This window comes from Littorina saxatilis, linkage group LG6, assembly GCF_037325665.1.
Source record: "Littorina saxatilis isolate snail1 linkage group LG6, US_GU_Lsax_2.0, whole genome shotgun sequence".
Classification (NCBI taxonomy): domain Eukaryota; kingdom Metazoa; phylum Mollusca; class Gastropoda; order Littorinimorpha; family Littorinidae; genus Littorina; species Littorina saxatilis.
The window spans coordinates 8,743,443-8,764,948 of NC_090250.1; the positions used below are offsets into that span (position 1 = coordinate 8,743,443).

At 44.6% G+C, this 21,506-nt stretch overlaps 1 protein-coding gene and 1 long non-coding RNA gene across 2 annotated transcripts; both read right to left on the reverse strand.

Annotated features, from left to right (window-relative positions):
• Nucleotides 1-2,205: 2,205 nt before the first annotated feature.
• LOC138968418 (uncharacterized) lies at nt 2,206-8,746 on the reverse strand. The gene is made up of 2 exons (XR_011456181.1): nt 7,918-8,746; nt 2,206-7,827 (listed from the first exon to the last, which is right to left on the reverse strand). It is a non-coding gene; the product is annotated as an uncharacterized lncRNA (long non-coding RNA).
• Nucleotides 8,747-15,675: 6,929 nt separating this feature from the next.
• LOC138969669 (uncharacterized) lies at nt 15,676-17,118 on the reverse strand. Its single transcript, XM_070342527.1, has one exon. The coding sequence runs from the start codon at nt 17,116-17,118 to the stop codon at nt 15,676-15,678; it is 1,443 nt and encodes a 480-aa protein (XP_070198628.1).
• Nucleotides 17,119-21,506: the final 4,388 nt, after the last annotated feature.

Consider the following 21,506-nt stretch of genomic DNA (forward strand, 5'->3'; position numbering starts at 1 on the left):
TGCTCCGTTGCAGTTTGGTTTTTTTAATGATCATTTCAAACGTTTTTTTGTGTGTGTTTTTTTCTCAGAAAGGAATGTCATTAAAAAAAAAAGTTTGCCTTCACAAAGGAAAAAATAACGTTGCTGATGAACTCCTGCTGTAGTTCTTTTAGTTTTTCTAGAGAAAATGTCAGATGAAAAGTTTGATTAAGTCATTAAAATCCTACATAATTTGAAAATAGAGGAAATCTGTGTTTATTTAAACATTTAAAGTGCATTTCCATCAGGATAAGCAAAGCCCCCCCAAAAAAGACTGGAAATCTTGCAAAGTTCATTACTTGCAGGTTGCTCAAAACAATTGTTTCACGGGTTTCATGATTACATTGCTGTTTTTTTTTACCTGATTCTCCTATTCAATCTTATGTTGAATTTGGTTTTGAGGGGTGAATGATTTAATTGTGTGTTAGCATGTGTGTGTGTGTGTCATGTGTGTGTGTGTGTGTGGCTTTGTGAGCTCAAAAGTGCTCATGGCTTAATTTCCCAAATGTTTCTTCTTTATTCTTTGATATGAATTCCATATACTATATTAAGTAACATCTGGAGAAAAAAGAAGCAAAACGTTTTAGTTTATGTGTGTATAGTCGTTTTACTCTCATGGAGTGTTTAGTCATGAATGTATAATCATGCCACTGTATTTGTTTTAATTTTTGTGCACCCTTCATTCATGCTCAGTACATGATTGTAATTAATTTTACTATTTGTTAATGCTATGTTTTTTTCTCTCCGTAAACTGTCATAATTTTGTTAAAAATACAAGTTGAAATTCTGGTGATTGCTGATGCTGTAAATATTCATAACAAACACTTAATTTATCTTCATAATTCATCAAGGTAAGGTATTTATATCCCTGGAGACTTGTTATAGAAAATTGTGATAAAAGAAAAGTTATGATTTTACAGAGTTGTTGCTAAAATGCTTTCCTCATTTGTCATTTTTTGCAATTCCAATGATTGTGTGTGTATGTATGTGTATGTGTACACTTCTGTTTGTGATGTGTGGGGGTAACTTTTGCATGTATGTGTATGTGTACACTTCTGTTTGTGATGTGTGGGGGTAACTTTTGCATGTATGTGTATGTGTACACTTCTGTTTGTGATGTGTGGGGGTAACTTTTGCATGAATGTGTATGTGTACACTTCTGTTTGTGATGTGTGGGGGTAACTTTTGCATGTATGTGTATGTGTACACTTCTGTTTGTGATGTGTGGGGGTAACTTTTGCATGTATGTGTATGTGTACACTTCTGTTTGTGATGTGTGGGGGTAACTTTTGCATGTATGTGTATGTGATTGTGTACACTTCTGTTTGTGATGTGTGGGGGTAACTTTTGCATGTATGTGTATGTGTACACTTCTGTTTGTGATGTGTGGGGGTAACTTTTGCATGTATGTGTATGTGTGCTATATTGTATGTCATGTGTCTGTGTGCACTTCTGTTTGTGTGTGTGTACACTTCTGTTTGTGTGTGTGTGTGTATGCACTTCTGTTTGTGTGTGTGTGTGTACACTTTTGTTTGTGTGTGTGTGTGTGTGCACTTCTGTTTGTCTGTGTGTGTGTGTGTGTGTGTGTACACTTCTGTTTGTGTGTGTGTGTGTATACACTTCTGTTTGTGTGTGTGTGTGTACACTTCTGTTTGTGTGTGTGTGTATACACTTCTGTTTGTGTGTGTGTGTGTGTGTGTGTACACTTTTGTTTGTGTGTGTGTGTGTGTGCACTTCTGTTTGTGTGTGTGTGTGTGTGTGTGTACACTTCTGTTTGTGTGTGTGTGTGTATACACTTCTGTTTGTGTGTGTGTGTGTGTGTGTACACTTCTGTTTGTGTGTGTGTGTGTGTACACTTCTGTTTGTGTGTGTGTGTGTGTACACTTCTGTTTGTGTGTGTGTGTGTGTACACTTCTGTTTGTGTGTGTATACACTTCTGTTTGTGTGTGTGTGTGTGTGTACACTTTTGTTTGTGTGTGTGTGTGTGCGTGTGTTGGGGGGCACTTTGCATGTATATGTGTGCAATGTATGTGTGTGCACTTCTTTGTGTGTGTGTGTGTGTGTGTGTGTGTGTGTGTGTGTGTGTGTGTGTGTGTCAGAGTGTGTGTGCGTGCGCAATTATGCCTGTATGTCTGTCTGAGGGATTTCATGCTGTTATAAATTCTTCATCAAAGACCAAAACCAGTAAACCCAAAACCACATTCTTGACTTCCAATGTGGAATGAAGTTTATTTCATAACAGTAAAATATGACATCCTATTGCAAAATGTTAAAATATCTTTTTCAGAGCTTTCATTCAGAACAATGTTTATCAGTGTTTATGTGCCTATGGCAATGTACTGTACAGAGGAATCCCAAGAAATGATACAAAGATGGCATTAGTGTCTACAGTTGACAAATGGAGGAAAAAATCAAACCACAGGCACTTGAAATCAATGGTATGTTCCAATTATTCGCAGTTATCTGGGACTGTGTGTGACGACTCTTTTCCCCATTTTCTACCAAAAAGCAGAATCAAGTCCCGCATCAACATTTTGTGGCCGAACACCAGTGCAAGCAATCATATGTTCCACATCATTACAACATTTATCTTCAATTTAAAAGCACCAGCTCACTTTCTTTGCCATTTTCAAACACGACCGTGGGTAATCAAATAAATGTAAAAATTAAAAATTATAATAATAATACAATAACACTTGCAGATGCTTCAAACAAACAGGGGTGCGTGCACTAGGGGTTGTTGGATAAAAATGGAAGTTGAGTTTGAAGTATGATTCATACGTAATTCTGCAATAATGGTGCTATCTGAGTATACGAACAAGTTTTGATAAATACCATTTTTTGGCTCAGTTGTACAATATTGAGCACACCATAGAGTCATATCTCTAGAGATCTTGACCACAGATAAAGATTTTTTTTTAAGAAAAAGAAAAACAATAAAGTGGCCATTATAAAGACACTATGAACTCAACCACGCAGACATCTAATTTTGGTCTCCTCCAAGCCGAAAGTAAATTTTTTTTGTCATTAAAATCGAATTAGTAAAATCAAAACCCAACACCCACCCCCTCCAAACAGATTTTGGCCTTTGAAAATAAACAGATTTTGGCCTTTGAAAATAAACAGATTTTGGCCTTTGAAAATAAACAGATTTTGGCCTTTGAAAATAAACAGATTTTGGCCTTTGAAAATAAACAGATTTTGGCCTTTGAAAATAAACAGATTTTGGCATACATATAGAATAAACAGAAACTCGTTGAAATGCCACCTGAATTATGGACTGCATATGCATTTGCAATTCAAACTTTCCCAAAATTCAAATTTCCCTATGCATCAAGTATTTAATGCCCCCCCCCCCCCCCCCCCCAAAAAAAAAAAAAAAAAACCCCAGAAGTTCTTTACACAAACTATGACCCTGGTGTGAAATTGCAGAAGAGATGAATTCCACAAATAACTCTGTCAGGTTTTGATGGGTTGGAGTCAAGCTACATGTGACATTATATAGGCCAACCACTAACGAGCGTACTGTCTCCACAAATGGTCGCTTGAACTGTGCACTGCGGGATGCGTTCACATTGGCAATGCCCAATGTCAGCTCCGATGTGCGAACTTTTCGACAAAAAGAGCGTTAGATTGAGCTGACAGTGCAGAAAGCACAGATCTGAGCTTATTCTTGCTGGGATGTCATTCGTTCGCACAATTTCACTTACCGGTACACAGATCATTGCTGCCGCATGCAGAGATGTGGCGCAGTTCACTGGTGATTGGCCACGTGAAGCTTACCTCAGTATTACTTCAGAAAAAAAAACAGAAAAAAAAAGGGAAAGCAACTCCTCCACAACCCACAAAAACTTGACAGAGTTATTTCCGAACATTGTCTACTATTTCCAGAAGCTTTACATCAATACAAAAATCCAATTATAACGCACGTTCACAAACTTCGCCAAACTGAATGCCCATGAAAACTGTAATAGAAATAAAAATCAACATAAGAACACAGACACTACTAACCTCGTCACATCAATAACATTTACTTCCTCATGTCAATACTACAGTGGAACCCCCTGTGAAGGCTCCTCGGTTTAAGATGACCCCCCTTTCAAGACTTTGCTTGCTCGCTGCATCAAAAAACAAGAATTGTAGGTTATTGGGGGTGTTGCAGGTAGCTCTGTCTCCTCCTTGGGGATGAAGCTACCAGGGGAAGGGATTGTGTTGGAGGTGCGGGTAGAGGGGTAGCCCTCCCGGTGCTCCCCCTTGGACCTCCCTAGTCTAGGACCCTGGGTCTTCGCGAGGTGGCCTTTGTGGCGTAATCCCTCCGGACTAGCATAACGTTTCCCTATCCCAAGACCGACCGTGCGTGGTCTATGACCACATCCTCGACGAGGTGACCCTATCAACTAGGCAGCGCAAGCCCCTAGGCGAAACACGGCGGATCTAGAGGAGAGAACCTTGATAAAAAACCTGAGCTGCCATGAAGACGGAGCATGTTGGCTGAGGACAGCGGGCAGACCTCCTGTGCCGACACCCGTCTACAGGAGAAAACCAGGCATGCACGCATCAAACCCAACATGGCCAAAAAACCGGTAGGTCATTGGAATGTTTGATTATTGACAAAACAAAACTTAGCATTAACAAATGTAAAAGTAAATGTAACAGGTATTTTTGTCAATAATTAAACGTTCCAATAACCTACAATTCTTGTTTTTTTTCTATTCTGAATTGTGAAACGTTAGCACCGTCTTGCTTTCTCACATTTTCTGAGGTCTCAAAAAGGGTGGAGGGGGGAGGGGTTCACTGTGCTGAAAGGACTGTCACAAATAATGGGGGCAATGGAAAATGACAAGCAATAACACCAAAACACCTACCAATCAAATCAATTAATCCATACAGTACTTTCTTTCTTTCTTTATTTGGTGTTTAACGTCGTTTTCAACCATTCAAGGTTATATCGCGACGGGGAAAGGGGGGAGATGGGATAGGGGAAAGGGGGGAGATGGGATAGAGCCACTTGTTAATTGTTTCTTGTTCACAAAAGCACCAATCAAAAAACTGCTCCAGGGGCTTGCAACGTAGTACAATATATGACCCCATTGGGAGAATGCAAGTTTCCAGCACAAAGGACCCAACATTTCTTACATACTGCCTGACCAAAATCTTTACAAACATTGACTATATTCTACACAAGAAACACTCAACAAGGGTAAAAGGAGAAACAGAACCGTTAGTCGCCTCTTACGACATGCTGGGTAGCATCGGGTAAATTCTTTCTCGTCCCAACCAATATGGGACTCCCCTTAACCCGCGGGGGGCCATACAGTACTGAATTTCCCTGATCAACAAAAAACACCAAAACAACAGTCTCACTCACATTAATGTAACACACCAGTAAAGACAAGCACCTGTTATTTTCTAAGATGTCAGCTGACTTTCGTACAAGTCGATGGTGAGAGTACAGCAGAAAATGAGAGTTAACTGATGATTTTATGAATTTTTTTGTACAGTGGAACCCCTATAGTAAGGCCCCCTGATTTCTGGGTCCTCAGATTTTCAAGACCTTGATTATTCAAATTTTTTGTTCACAACCTCTGTAAATTTACCTCCAGATTCCCTCATTTTCTCAGATTTTTTGAGGTCTTTAATGGGGGTTTCACTGTAACAGCAGCTGTGAAATAGAAAAATGGCAGGTACATGTGGTGATACGTGATTGTCCGGTAACATATTTATTTATCTATCTATTCATGTATTTATTTATCTATCTATTTATTTGCTCTCTGAACTGTAAAAGCATCAGCACAAGTAAAGCAAAGCCTGAATTACAGAGTGCTTCTAGTGCCTAACATACATATAACCAAAATAAAATGGAAAAGTTATGAGTCATTCACACACACACACTGGCAAACAGGTGCATACAAATGGTGTGTGTGTGTGTGTGTGTGTGTGTGTGTGTGTGTGTGTGTGTGTGTTTGTGTGTGTGTGTTTGACTGTGTGCATGTACGTATGTGTGTGTTTGTGCGTGCGTACATGCCTGCGTACCAGTGTGTTTGTGCACACAGATGCGTTTTAAACTAACACACATTTTGAGTTTGACACACTTCAATTAACCAGGTTAATGTAACGATTCAAAAACCATGCCCTTAGTGGTCAAGATTACTGTTAAATAACACATATTTTATATTTAAGTACTCAGCATATACAGTTTCATTCATTGCCTTCAAAATGTACATAAATGTATGATACTTGAAAGAGCATGACTCCGATATTGTCTTTGCTTAAAGCAGTTAATGTTCTAAATGTTTCATATGTGGCAAAGGGCAATTCTGAGTTTAAATCTACGCTGACATGAAGACATTAAAATATATTTGTAAATAAAAATAAAAGAATAAATTATTGCCTGTCTGTAGACTGAGACAATCAGCAGTGACAAAACTAACCTGTTTTTCTTAGTGGTCAAGTTCAACATCTTCAAAACATTCTGTTAAACTGAAGTGATACTGTGGTTACCCTGTAATGTAAGGCCCCTCCAATGAGAGGACACCTCCTTTGAAAGGACACTTTGTTTCCCTTTGTCTATTATTTCTAATAAAATGTACCTCGATCAGGCCACCAGCCACGTAGGGACACTTTTGGCTTGTCCCAAGGGTGTCCTTTCATCACTAGTGTTGAACGGGATGCTCTAGTGTATCTTTTAAATACATTGTCCTTTGGTCTTAAACATCATATACCCACCACTAATATTATCTATCAAGCGTGTACAGTGGAACCTCCCATGAAAGGACACTTCCCATGGAAGGACATCCTCTGTTGTCCCTTTAATTATCTTTACCAAAATAGACCTGTCATTAAAGGCCACCTGCCATGTAGGGACACCTTTGGCTGCTCCAAAAGGTGTTCTTTCATCGCAGGTACCACTGTAGTTTTACATGTAATAAAAGCATGTAAAAGCCTGAAGTGTTTCACTGGATGGATTACACACAGCATGTAAAAGCCTGAAGTGTTTCACTAGATGGATTACACACAGCATGTAAAAGCCTGAAGTGTTTCACTAGATGGATTACACACAGCATGTAAAAGCCTGAAGTGTTTCACTGGATGGATTACACACAGCATGTAAAAGCCTGAAGTGTTTCACTAGATGGATTACACACAGCATGTAAAAGCCTGAAGTGTTTCACTAGAGGGATTACACACAGCATGTAAAAGCCTGAAGTGTTTCACTAGATGGATTACACACAGCATGTAAAAGCCTGAAGTGTTTCACTAGATGGATTACACACAGCATGTAAAAGCCTGAAGTGTTTCACTAGATGGATTACACACAGCATGTAAAAGCCTGAAGTGTTTCACTAGATGGATTACACACAGCATGTAAAAGCCTGAAGTGTTTCACTAGATGGATTACACACAGCATGTAAAAGCCTGAAGTGTTTCACTAGATGGATTACACACAGCATGTAAAAGCCTGAAGTGTTTCACTAGATGGATTACACACAGCATGTAAAAGCCTGAAGTGTTTCACTAGATGGATTACACAGCAAACAAGGTACAGTGGTACCTATGGTGAAAGGACACCCTTGGGGCTAAAAGTGTCCCTTCAGTATTGATGGCCCGTCAATTGACAGGTACATTTTTTAGTATATAGACAAAAGACAAAAGAAGGTGTCTTTTCAAGGGAGGTGTCCACTACTCGTAGGGGGTCTCACGACACATGTAACACTCATGCAACCTTAAACAAAAACGTCACCGTAACTTCACTTGCTCAGATAAGCAAGCACCAACCCATATTTTCCTTTTGGACATCATGTCAAATACCTGGGACGTGTGGCATCATTATCATTATACCTGGGACGTGTGGTATCATTATCATTATACCTGGGACGTGTGGTATCATTATCATTATACCTGGGACGTGTGGTATCATTATCATTATACCACCAGTTTCATATCCAGAGCTCAGGACTTATAAGTGTAAAACATGACGATCGATAAGAAGAAGATTATCCTTATAAAAGTTGCACAGTTATGAACTATCCGGGTTTATAAACATAGCACTGTAGGATAAATTCCATTCAGACAAGGCAGTAAGCATTGAATGTACACTGTATGCTCAAACCCGTCTCAACGAGTTTGGCAGCAAGATTCTGAGGTAGTTGGAAGACACTGCTTTTCTTTCTGACAACCCTCAGACTTAGGCCAAAAAAAATAATAGGTGTGGTTACGGTAACATAGCCCCAAAAAATAGGGTAGGAAGGAAGGCAATCATTTTTTTATTTTTTTAACTTTTTTTTCTAATGTGTACAAATTAAACCTACTTGACAGGGAAATAAGTGTGCGACTCGGGCGCTTTCGCTTTCATTGCGTTTTCTGCACTCGTTTTCTTGTGGGTTTTTTGGTTTTTTTGACAAATGTAATAAAAAGTTATAGGGTCGGCCCCTAAAAATAGGGTAGGTCGGGTTACCGTAACCACACCTATTTTTTTTTTAGGCCTTACAGCTGAACCCGCTCTTTCAAGACCTTCAAATTCTGAAGAAAATGGGTCTCAATTCTTTCTGGGCAGACACCGGTAGTCTTCTTCTGCGTTCGTGGGCTGAAACTCCCACGTACACTCGTGTTTTTGCACGAGTGGAATTTTACGTGTATGACCGTTTTTTTACCCCGCCATTTAGGCAGCCATACGCCGTTTTTCGGAGGAAGCATGCTGGGTATTTTTGTGTTTCTATAACCCACCGAACTCTGACATGAATTACAGGATCTTTTTCATGCGCACTTGGTCTTGTGCTTGCGTGTACACACGGGGGTGTTCGGACACCGAGGAGAGTCTGCACACAAAGTTGACTCTGAGAAATAAATCTCTCGCCGAACGTGGGGACGAACTCACGCTGACAGCGGCCAACTAGATACAAATCCAGCGCGCTACCGACTGAGCAACATCCCCGCCCCGACACCGGTGGTGAAATGCGTCACTCAGGGCCTTAAATACCAACATTTTACGGTTACTGTGCTCTGGTCTAAAATCTCGAATCAACTATATTCCACCCGACCCATGTTTTCAATGCCGAGGTCGTCACTTTTGCTTGCCAGGTTCCGGCACTTATGTTGACTGAAGATGAGCGCGTGTTTTTTTTTTTTATGTGAGGCAAAGGAGTCCAAATAGGGTTAAAGCCGGGAAGTTTTAGGAGTACATTTACAGAGGTTATGAACTGAAAATCTGAGAAAACAGGGTCTTAAATGGGAGGGAGGTTTTAAAAGGGGGAGGAGTGGGGGGGGAGGTGGGGTGGGGGAAGAGGTCCGCTGCAACTTCTGCAACCGCTTTTCAAATGTGTTTTTAATACAGTGGACCCCCCTCCCCCCTTCTAAGACTCAGTACTACAGATTTTATTATCTTTACGAAAATAAGTAAATCTGCTTCCCAGTGTTGAATGGTAGAAGATATTTTGAGTACATGTGTACTGACACTGCCGGTCGCAGCATTGCAGCGTTGCGCCCGACAAGATCCCCCGATTTAAGATTTCCTAACCCACCCCCCTACCTCTTCTAAGAGTTTGCTTTCTCTGATTTTCTTTTCCTCCGTTTTCTTTTTTTCTGTAAATGTACCTACCTGTACATGGGTGTGACTGAAAAATGTCATGAATCCCAAACTGGAAAAAAAAAAAGACCAAAAAAAATGAGACCAAAAAACAGAGGCTATAATCGAATCCGGATTTCCGGCATATACCGGAAGAATCCCACCCATGTACCTACAATTTTTAATACTCCCTCCATTTTTAGACCTGTTTTTCTCAGGTTTCTGGAGGTTTCTTTCTTTCTTTATTTGGTGTTTAACGTCGTTTTCAACCACGAAGGTTATATCGCGACGGGGAAAGGGGGAAGATGGGATAGAGCCACTTGTCAATTGTTTCTTGTTCACAAAAGCACTAATCAAAAATTTGCTCCAGGGGCTTGCAACCATAGACCATTATCCTAGACCGCCAACTCTCCGCTCTTTCTCTCTATTACGAGGTAGCGGCCTCTCGCATTTAGGAACCTACGCTTACAAGCCTTTCAGAAATCAGGGGGACGTGATATCCGGTGTCGATTGTAAACATGGACTAAGTTGCCGAGGTAAGTTCTGAAAATGCTAAAATAAACTCAGCAAAAGTGCATATGGAACATGTTTTTCGATGAGTTTTGTTAAGTTTAGTTTGGAGTTTTGGAAAATCCAGTTCATTGTCACCTCCCATTGTCACAAATAACTGGAGCGTGCTTTATTTTCACTGTCTTCGAATCGCTGGCCTTTCAAACCGGACGCGACGCGCCCCTGAAAGTCGAGAGTCGTAACCTCGAAGGGTCACGTGACGAGTTGGCGGTCCAGGCTATTTGGTCTATGATTCTATACAAGAAACACTTAACAAGGGTAAAAGGAGAAACAGAACCGTTAGTCGTCTCTTACGACATGCTGGGGAGCATCGGGTAAATTCTTCCCCCTAACCCGCAGGGGGTGGAACAGAATCCGTTAGTCGCCTCTTACGACATGCTGGGGAGCATCGGGTAAATTCTTCCCCCTAACCCGCGGGGGGGAACAGAATCCGTTAGTCGCCTCTTACGACATGCTGGGGAGCATCGGGTAAATTCTTCCCCCTAACCCGCGGGGGGGAACAGAATCCGTTAGTCGCCTCTTATGACATGCTGGGGAGCATCGGGTATAAATTCTTCCCCCTAACCCATGGGGGGGAACAGAATCCGTTAGTCGCCTCTTACGACATGCTGGGGAGCATCGGGTAAATTCTTCCCCCTAACCCGCGGGGGGAACAGAATCCGTTTGTTGCCTCTTACGACATGCTGGGGAGCATCGGGTAAATTCTTCCCCCTAACCCGCGGGGGGAACAGAATCCGTTTGTCGCCTCTTACGACATGCTGGGGAGCATCGGGTATAAATTCTTCCCCCTAACCCGCGGGGGGAACAGAATCCGTTTGTCGCCTCTTACGACATGCTGGGGAGCATCGAGTATAAATTCTTCCCCCTAACCCGCGGGGGGGAGTTTCTGGATGTCTTGAAAGGGGGGTTCAGCTGTATCACTAATTAGAATGTAAGTAAATGCAAGCCCACACATGATTGCTATCAGGGGAGACAATATGAGACGAAAAACCGAGGTCCCTTCGTGTACACTACATTGGGGTGTGCACGTTAAAGATCCCACGATTGACAAAAGGGTCTTTCCTGGCAAAATTGTACAGGCATAGATAAAAATGTCCACCAAAATACCCATGTGACTTGGAATAATAGGCCGTGAAAAGTAGGATATGAGCCGAAATGGCTGCGATCTGCTGGCCGATGTGAATGCGTGATGTAGTGTGTAAAAAAAATTCCATCTCACACGGCATAAATAAATCCCTGCGCCTTGAATATAAATTGCATAAAAAAATTATTAAAAAAAAAAAAATTAAAAAATAAATAAAAATAAATCCCTGCGCTTAGAACTGTACCCACGGAATACGCGCGATATAAGCCTCATATTGATTGATTGAATAATGACCGGAATAAGCAGCATAGCACCCATGAGTTCCCTCCCTGCCCACTGTACACATTGCAACTACAATCAACTGATAAACTCAGAATAAAAACTAATTAAAAACAAGTCGCGTAAGGCGAAAATACAACATTTAGTCAAGTAGCTGTCGAACTCACAGAATGAAACTGAACGCAATGCAACGCAGCAAGACCGTATACTCGTAGCATCGTCAGTCCACCGCTCACGGCAAAGGCAGTGAAATTGACAAGAAGAGCGGGGTAGTAGTTGCGCTGAGAAGGATAGCACGCTTTTCTGTACCTCTCTTCGTTTTAACTTTCTGAGCGTGTTTTTAATCCAAACATAGCATATCTATATGTTTTTGGAATCAGAAACCGACAAGGAATAAGATGAAAGTGTTTTTAAATTGATTTGGACAATTTAATTTTGATAATAATTTTTATATTTTTAATTTTCAGAGCTTGTTTTTAATCCAAATATAACATATTTATATGTTTTTGGAATCAGCAAATGATGGAGAATAAGATGAACGTAAATTTGGATCGTTTTATAAAACTTTTTTTTTTTTTTTACAATTTTCAGATTTTTAATGACCAAAGTCATTAATTAATTTTTAAGCCACCAAGCTGAAATGCAATACCGAAGTCCGGGCTTCGTCGAAGATTACTTGACCAAAATTTCAACCAATTTAGTTGAAAAATAAGGGCGTGACAGTGCCGCCTCAACTTTCACGAAAAGCCGGATATGACGTCATCAAAGACATTTATCAAAAAAATGAAAAAAACATCTGGGGATTTCATACCCAGGAACTCTCATGTCAAATTTCATAAAGATCGGTCTAGTAGTTTTCTCTGAATCGCTCTACACACACACACAGACACCATATGACCCTCGTCTCGATTCCCCCCTCTACGTTAATACATTTAGTCAAAACTTGACTAAATGTAAAAAGAAGGTTTAGGACTGAATGAATACAAGACCCTATGATGCTCAAACCCTGAATATGAATTAAAGTAAAACCTTAAAGTAAAAATACCCCCCCCCCCCCCCCCCCCCAACAAAAAAAACAGACCTCTCATGGGGCCAAAAAATATAAGAACTATGCTAGGTCAAGATGCTCATGAGATGAGAAGAACATTTCAACAGGAAACACACACCCGACATGCAGTTTTTTCACTAAATACTTTGAAGCAATTCTCAAAAATGTCGTCGTCAAGCACAGTCGTAACACTGAACGGCGTTCAAAATCAGCACCGGCAACATGAACCTGAACATGAATTATAGTGTTCAAATCATAAGTCACACTGAATCTGAACATATAGTGTTCAATCGATGAGTCTTACTGGATAATAATCAGAATGAACATATTTGATGAGCATATGCACATAAAATGTTCAAATATTGAGTAAAGCTTTAAATGAGCAAGAACAGTGTTCCGTCAATAAATCGTATTGATTGACCATAATAATAAACATAAATGAAATTCTTCATAAATGACGCGTATCATAAAGCTGTGCATGTATTTACAACGCTTCAAACAGTCTATAACTCTCCGCCACTGCAGCAAAGATAAACCAGCACAGTCTAAGTTCTAACCAAAATCTTGATGCTGGTAACTCCAGCACAGTCTAACCAAAATCTTGATGCTGGTAACTTTTGGAAATTTGGGGCTCTGTGCATCTGTCATCACACCTCCAACAGAAATAACATGACTTTAATGGCCTGGACACAAGAATCACGGCAAAGCATCAATCGTTTGCAGCTATTGTCAAACTGGAATACAGCAGTTGTCATTCTGGCCTTTGAATTTAATCCCCTCAAAAAAGCAATGTGTTAAATTCTAAGACATTTTCCTCCTTTGAGCAATCTTCCTCTCTCTCTTTTTTCTCATACACACACCAACACTTTTCCTGCGTCCACCCTCAAAGCATCCACACCCATACAAAGCATCCACACCCATACAAAGCATCCACACCCATACAAAGCATCCACACCCATACAAAGCATCCACACCCATACAAACTGACGGATCAACGGCAACTGAGAGCCCATTCAAAAAGAAACAGGTTAATGTGATTGCAAACGACAATGTGAGGTGTCTGCTCCTTGAAACATCTAGACAATAGAGGTGCAATATCGGTTCCCCAAATCGAACCATAAAATTAGTCACAGAAGGCTACAAAGCTGAACCAAAAGCCAATGAGGTACAAAAACCACAAATGCAAAAACTGTGAAACTTGACAAACTAGTCTCACAATAGACGATGTTTTGAAAGAACTATAAAATATATAAATAAAAGATATACCAGAGGAACTCAGGAAATAACTCTGTTGGGTTTGTATGGATTGTGAGACAGTGAATACTCTGGCTTTAATTGAGGCAAACTTTTAACACAATGCTCCTTGGCCATGTTTCAGACACACCCCACGCTCGTGACTGGACACTGGGCCATGTTTCAGACACACCCCACGCTCGTGACTGGACACTGGGCCATGTTTCAGACACACCCCACGCTCGTGACTGGACACTGGGCCATGTTTCAGACACACCCCACGCTCGTGACTGGACACTGGGCCATGTTTCAGACACACCCCACGCTCGTGACTGGGCTATTGTCACACGGGAAAGTTTGACTCACTAAAATCGAAAATTTTTAATTAAATTTTGATTTAAATTTTGATTTAATATAATATACTTACCCAATTCTTATGAATGCATTGACTTTAGTCCCACATGCTAGATGTCGAAAAACCTCTCAAATTACCTGCCCTTAGTAGGGTGGTAACCAAGCTAAAAGCGACGCCATAGCCGTTGCTATGGCCTGACCTTGCTCGGTTACCCATAACACCCTGCGCACCACGTGAGCGCCAGCATCCGTAATGTTCATTCGAGACTATTAGTCAAACAAACCCCCAAGGACATAATCCAGCGGGGACGGATGGGAGGGTATTAACTATAAGAATTGGGTAAGTATATTATATTAAATCAAAATTTAATTAAAAATTTTCGATTTAATCACATATTCTTACTCCAATTCTTATGAATGCAGATTCCTCCTAAAGGCGGAGGGAACTTACTTATGTCCTTGCAAGCACCTGCCCTGCAGCCACCAAAGCCAGCAAAGCACTGGAGCCATCCAGTCGCGTGCAAGAGATGTCACGAAGGTAGAAGCTGATGAAGACATCGTCTGACTTCCAGTAAGCTGTCTGCAAGACATCGCTTAATCGCCCTGAACGTAAGACGGCCACAGAGGACGCCCAGGCTCTGGCCTCATGTACTCGAGCTGATGTCAGAGGAAGGACTGAACGCCCCCCCCTCTCCTGAGAGAGCCACCACTCATAAGCTCGTCTAATGAGGGTTGCCACCCATCTTGTAAGGGTCAATTTCGATATGTCCCTGTCATATTTCGTGTTCAATGAAATGAACAAAAGTTTTTGGCTTTTGGCCCTAACCCACTGAGTGCGAGCCAAGTAAGACTTCAAGGCCCTAACTGGACAGTTAGCTAAGTCCGGATCGTGCGAAGCTAGAATAGTCCCAAGCGGGGGGACTCGGACCACGGGCGGGGATTGGCCTGGCTTTTGATTTTTCGCGAGAAACCCAGGCCGGAAATAAAGCGACATTGAACCATCTCGCTCAAACGCGATGTCTTCCGACAATCCCGACAAGGCATGTATCTCACTGCCTCGCCGAGCAGTAGCCAGAAGAAGCAGAAAAACCGTCTTGCGTGTTAAATCAGTCATGCTAGCAGCCTGCAAAGGCTCAAACGCCACAGAACGCAAATATTCTAAAACCAAAAATAAGTCCCATGCCGGGACAGAGGTCCGTCTCTGCGCTTCCTGGAGAGCGGCCCCTTTGATCACACTAGCAATCACTCCGTTAACGTTAATCAATCTGCCTATCTGTCTCAGAGTAGCAGATATAGCAGAACGTCGGACTCTCAGAGCAGAGGCCGAACTGCCCTGAGCCGACAAAAAAGAAAGATGATTTGCCACCTGTAACGAGCGCGGGGCCACAGCATTGACCCCCGCCTCCCTACACCACTTGGCCCAGGCAGCCCAATGGCAAGCATACACAGACGCAGTCGAGGACCTATGCGCCTTAAAAACCAAATCCAGCGTAGAGTCTGAAGCGCCAGATTTCCGCAGTTCCGACCTCACAGTCTCCAAACGTGTAGGCGCAGGGCCTGCGGGTCTCTGTGCGGGATGCCTGTTCTTGGCTGAACGAGCTCTCCCCGCACTAGATTTAGAGGGATCGGAACTCCTTTTGCCAACAACAGCAGATCTGGAAACCACTGCTGGGAAGGCCACCAGGGGGCTACCAGCAGCAGGAGCTCCGGACGATCCAGCTCGGCTTTCCTCACCACTCTGCTGAGCAGAGGAAAGGGAGGATAAGCGTAGGCCTGAAGGCCGCTCCACGAGATCTCCAACGCATTGCTCGCCCAAGCTTCCGTGTCCGGAAAGGGAGACACGAAAATGGGAAGTCTCTTTGAAAACCTCGTTGCGAATAGATCGATCATGGGCTTCTCCACCTGTGTCCACAGGCGTTGGAGCGCCCCATGAGTGATCGTCCATTCGGTGTGCAACACCTGAGAGGACCTGCTGAGCGCATCCGCCAGAGCGTTGAGCTTGCCCGGCAGAAACTCTGCTGAGATCATGATCCGATGCGAGTGGCACCACACCAGAACCTCGCACGCCCTGTCTGACAGGGAAAACGACCGAGCTCCTCCCTGCTTGTTGATGTAGGCAGCGACAGTGGTATTGTCCGTGTGCAACCGGACATGTCTGCCGCCCACCAGAGGGAGAAACGCAAGCAAACCGAGGGAAACCGCCTCCAACTCCAGGCGATTGATATGCCAAAGACGCTGGGCCTGAGTCCAAAGACCGGAGGCCGCCTGGCCCCCGATGTGAGCCCCCCACCCGGCCATAGACGCATCTGTAAACAGGTCTATGTCCGGAGGGGGCAGAGAGATGGGGACCCCCTGAGAGATCCAGTCTAGATCCAACCACCGAGCAGTCGCGTGACTGAACCATCCCTGCGTGGAGACGATTTTGTCCCAATCCTGCGAAGCCGGCTCCCAGAGAGAGCTGAGCGCAGCCTGGAAAGGCCTCTTGTACACCCTTCCTAAGGGAACCAGAGTTGCCATAGATTCCATTTGGCCCAGAATCGAGGTAAGGACCCTCACCGAAGCTTGCTGGCTGCCAGCCACGGCCAAAATGAGAGCATGAAGCTTCTGAATCCTCTCCTGCGTAGGCCGGACCGTCCAAGCGACAGTGTCGAACGCCATACCGAGGTAAACAAACCTCTGCGAGGGAGTCAATTCCGACTTCGCTTGGTTCACAGAGAACCCCAGGCTCAGAGCCCGGTTCAACACCACCTGAGTGTTCAAGTGGCACACTGATTGACTCTGACTCAGAATCAACCAGTCGTCGAGGTACGTCCGTAGACGAATACCTCTTTGCCTGATCAGCGCGGCCAACTGCCTGATCACCAAAGTGAAAACCCACGGGGCCAGGGACAGCCCGAAGGGCAGAGCCCTGAATTGAAAGATCCGATGACCCCAGCGGAACCGGAGCCACTTTCTGTCCACTTGATACATAAGGATATGAAAGTAGGCGTCCGTCAAATCCACCGAAGTCACCCAATCTCCCCGGCGTAGGGCCTCCCTGACCGAAGCTGGTGTTTCCATACGAAACTTGATCTTCCGAAGAAACTTGTTCAAGACCGAAAGATCGAGAACAGGTCTCCAGCGGCCCGACGCCTTGGGCACAACAAACAGGCGTCCGTAAAACCCCGGCGAGGAGTGATCCACAATCTCTTCTATAGCCTCTTTGGCCAAAAGAGACCTGATCTCCGTCTCTATGGCCACTCTGGCCTCTTGGCTGGCCGGAAAACGAAAGGGAGGAGGAACCCTGGTCAAGGGAGCCTTTTCCCCCTCCCACAGCAGCCGGAATCCCGATCGCACCACCCGCAAAATCCATTGGCTGTGCACTAACGCCTGCCACAAGGAAATGGCCCTGGTGGGGCCCCCCGCCACCACAAAAGTGGGGGGAACAGGGGTGATGTGATCGGGAGAGCCTCATTGGGGGGAGGGCTTTCGAGCCCCACCCCTCCCCTTCCCGAACGAGGGTTTCTTAGGATAAGGAGCACCCTTAGCTGGTGCGCCCTTATCTCCCTGTTCCTTAGGACGAGAGGCGTTGGGCGGCTTCTTGCTCCAGAAAGGCCTAGAAGAAGACTGAGATTTCTTTGGGATTTTAAACGAAATCCCAACGAGATGTCTGTCTTTAGCCTCCTGAACTTCCCGCTGCCTTGCATCCAGGGCTACTCTACCCAGGAGAGAGCCCTCAACAAAAGGCGAGGAACGAAGCGAGTCCACAGTGGACTGCTGGGAAAAACCTGCTTGAGAAAGCAGCAAATCACGCCGTGAAAAGACAGCATGAGCATACAGCCTCGCTGAAATGCTCATCCTCTCAGAATTCACCATCCCCAAAGCAGCAAGAAGTATGGAGATGTCACTGGCTGAGGCGTCTTCCCTGAGTCTAAATGGCTCCAAAGAGCCAGCAACAGCTCGAGTAAGAGCTCGGAGCAAAGACTCTGCCATAGAAGCCAATTCAAGATCAAGACGCCCAATCTCCTCCAGAGAGGAGAGAGAAGCGTCCGAGAACGAGACCCCTTCCTTAGCAGAAGGTTGCTTTGGCAACAAGGCAAGCAACTCCGGCGGAATTGGCAAAGTTGCCCTCGGCAAAGCAAAAGTCTGAACAAAGTTCCTTGACTTCACGTTCCAGTCCAGCTTTTTCTGCACTAACGGCGAAAAAGCAGTGGCCTGCGCGTTAGACGCTAGCCATGGATCGGCTGAAGCAGGCGCTGTATCATGAGCATGCAACAAAGGGAAAGGAGTTGGCGACAGACCGCTGCCCTGAGGGGCCGGTCGAGCCAAAAGTTGCGACATGTGATAAGCCACGGCAGGCGATTCCACAAAACGAAACGATTGTGAACTCTCCTGCGAAGGCCGAAAATCATTCGCCGCGGATGGTGGAAAAGAGACATCCTGTCCTGAATCCACCACCCCCTCCGGAAAGTAACGAGCTGCCACACAAGCCGCTCTTCTCATGGTTTGCCTAAAGCCAAAAGGCAAGGCTACAAACTCCTCATCTTCCACAGAAGAATCCGAATCCCCAGCCTCTACAGTATCACTGTACACAGGAGGGGACACAGGAGCAACAAAAGCGTGACCCGATCCCGCTTGCCACCCACCATCCCCCCCCTGCCCCACTGGGGTAGAAGGGTAGACAGTAGGCACAGAGGCCCGCCAAGAAGGCGGGGGGAGGGGGCCACCCGACAAAGCCGCGCCAGGCCCATTGTCGGTAGACCGATGACCGGGCGCTTGGCCCCAACAGTCAAAACCGGTCTGGCCAGTCTGAGCTACCCCGCCCGCTGCATGCGGTGGGAGTTGGCTCGTAGCTGCAGCAAGCGAACCCTGCGAGGGGTAAGACTGAGTGAGAGGCGAGACTGTGAAAGGCCGCCCCCACCCGTCAACCTGCTGTAGTCCCGTTGCCCCACCACCCCACCACCCCTGCTGGGGAGAGGGGCGGCTGCTAGCAGTGGACAATAGCGGCACTGACTGAGACGTCAGTCCAACAGCGGACACCCGATCATGCCCGGCGGGCGAGAAAGGGTGAGCCGCTACACCAGCCCCCACCCAGTCCCGCCCAGTGGGTGGGAAAGAGTGAGAAGCTGACACAGCCCCCTGCCCCCAGTGGGACAAGGTGGGACCAAACCCAGGCTGTGACTTACCATGCCCCCTCTCTCCCTCTCCCGCAAGGGGAGAGAGCTGACTTCCCACTGCAGTGTTGCTAAAAGCAAGCTGAGCGGGAAGAGAAAGAGAGGAAGCAGACCCCCTCTCCTTACGGAGAGAGTGTTCGAGCGCAACCGCAGCACTACCAGAGGCAGAGAGGGAAGGCCCGAACTGGTCAGGTGCACCAAGCAAGTGCGCAGAAGAAATGGCCGCCCGGCCACCCCCCCCATCCGCAGGAGTCGCCATAGTCGACGATGACGACGACCCCAGCCGAGCCAGGGAGGAAGGATCCCCTACCGCCGGAGGCAGAGGAGGGACCCCAGTGCGAGACGCAAACTGTTGAGAAATAAAATCAAACAATTCGGACTTCAACGAGCCCAGGGCTGAAGGCCCCGGCTCCTCACCCCCATCAGGGGACGCGAGCTGTGAGCGAACGGAACCCGTCCTCGGAGGGATAGGAACATCAAACGAAGTGCTATTTGCCGGATCTTCTACCCGCATAATAGGCAAATCAACGCTCTTGGCTTTACCCTTAGCTTTAGCTTTCTTAACTGGGCTAAGAGCCTTGTCGCCTTCCAGTCTCGCACTCAGTTTAGCTTTGTTGTCGGCCATTTTAAGACCGGCGAAAACAGTCACCCAGAACAAAAATTATCTGCGTGCGTGTTCAGAACAAAGCTATCAACATTTACATTCCAAACGTAAAAAGGAAAGATCTCACCCAAAAGGTAGACGGACAGGTAGACCCCCAAGAACCGGCTAGTCTCACGGACGAGCAGGCATGTGAAGGCCAAAAGTGAGAGCGAAATTCGGACACGTCCACCGTGTGTTGTCGAAAGTCGAGAATGAACATTACGGATGCTGGCGCTCACGTGGAGCGCAGGGTGTTATGGGTAACCGAGCAAGGTCAGGCCATAGCAACGGCTATGGCGTCGCTTTTAGCTTGGTTACCACCCTACTAAGGGCAGGTAATTTGAGAGGTTTTTCGACATCTAGCATGTGGGACTAAAGTCAATGCATTCATAAGAATTGGAGTAAGAATATGTGATTAAAGCAAGAGTATTCACTCTTTCACAACCCATACAAACCTGACAGAGTTATTTCCCAACATTGTCTATTGGCTCGACGTAAACAAATACAAACTGATTGTTTCTACATAAACTTCAGTCAACAATTATCAAATAATGATTTTATATGTTGACACAGCTACTGTTAACATCTGGAGCATTGAAATGAATGAATCATACGACAGGCGCAGTGGCCTAGCGGATAAGACATCAGCCTCATCATTAGATGGTAGCGAGTTTAAACCCGTACCGCGGCCGCCTGGTGGGTTAAGGGTGGAGATTTTTCCAATCTCCCAGGTCAAATAAAGTGCAGACCTGCTAGTGCCTTATCTTCCTTCGTGTGTACATGCAAGCACAAGACCAAGTGCGCACAGAAAAGATCCTGTTATCCATGTCAGAGTTCTGTGGGTTATAGGAACACGAAAATACCCAGCATGCTTCCCCCCGAAAGCGGCGTATGTCTGCCTGAATGGCGGGGTAAAAACGGCCATGCACGTAAACACCCACTCATGCAAAAAACTTGAGTGAACGTGGGAGTTTCAGCCCATGAACAAAGAAGAATGAATAATACAAAGATGTGCAAAGATCAAGCCTGTCTGGAACGTGTGGACATAAATATATATTGATTGTTACCTCACTGGCTTAAATTACTCAACATACAAACTAAAAAGAAAATCAGGGTAAAACATGTCATTAAACCATCACACAAAATAAATAAAAGCTTCCAGGCATTTGCTTTCAATGATGTTAAAACGAGCAAAATAAACCAATGGAAATGCAACAGTATCGGAATCAAATCTCTGCTCTTTCGAGGTGATTGTTTTCATTCTGATTATTACTGCAGATAGTTCATGAAAAATGCCATTACAACAAAACACACGGAACATTTCCACAGAACAGAAACATACTCTAAACACACAACAGAAATCAGTGGATTAAAAATCAATGGACAGAAACTTTTCAGAATCTGCATTATATTTTTCATTCAATTTCTCACACAATGAAAAATTACGCACAAATTGTATGGTAGTGATCAAAATGCCTTTGATTTGTTAAATTTAACATAATTCACCCAATACCGACTTGCAAATTGTTACATGTGTGCATCTGCATATGTGTGAATGTGTG

What these genes read in the sequence shown, in the direction of transcription:
- LOC138969669 (XM_070342527.1), bottom strand. Translation starts at nt 17,118, where the DNA reads ATGTATCAAGTGGACAGAAAGTGGCTCCGGTTCCGCTGGGGTCATCGG.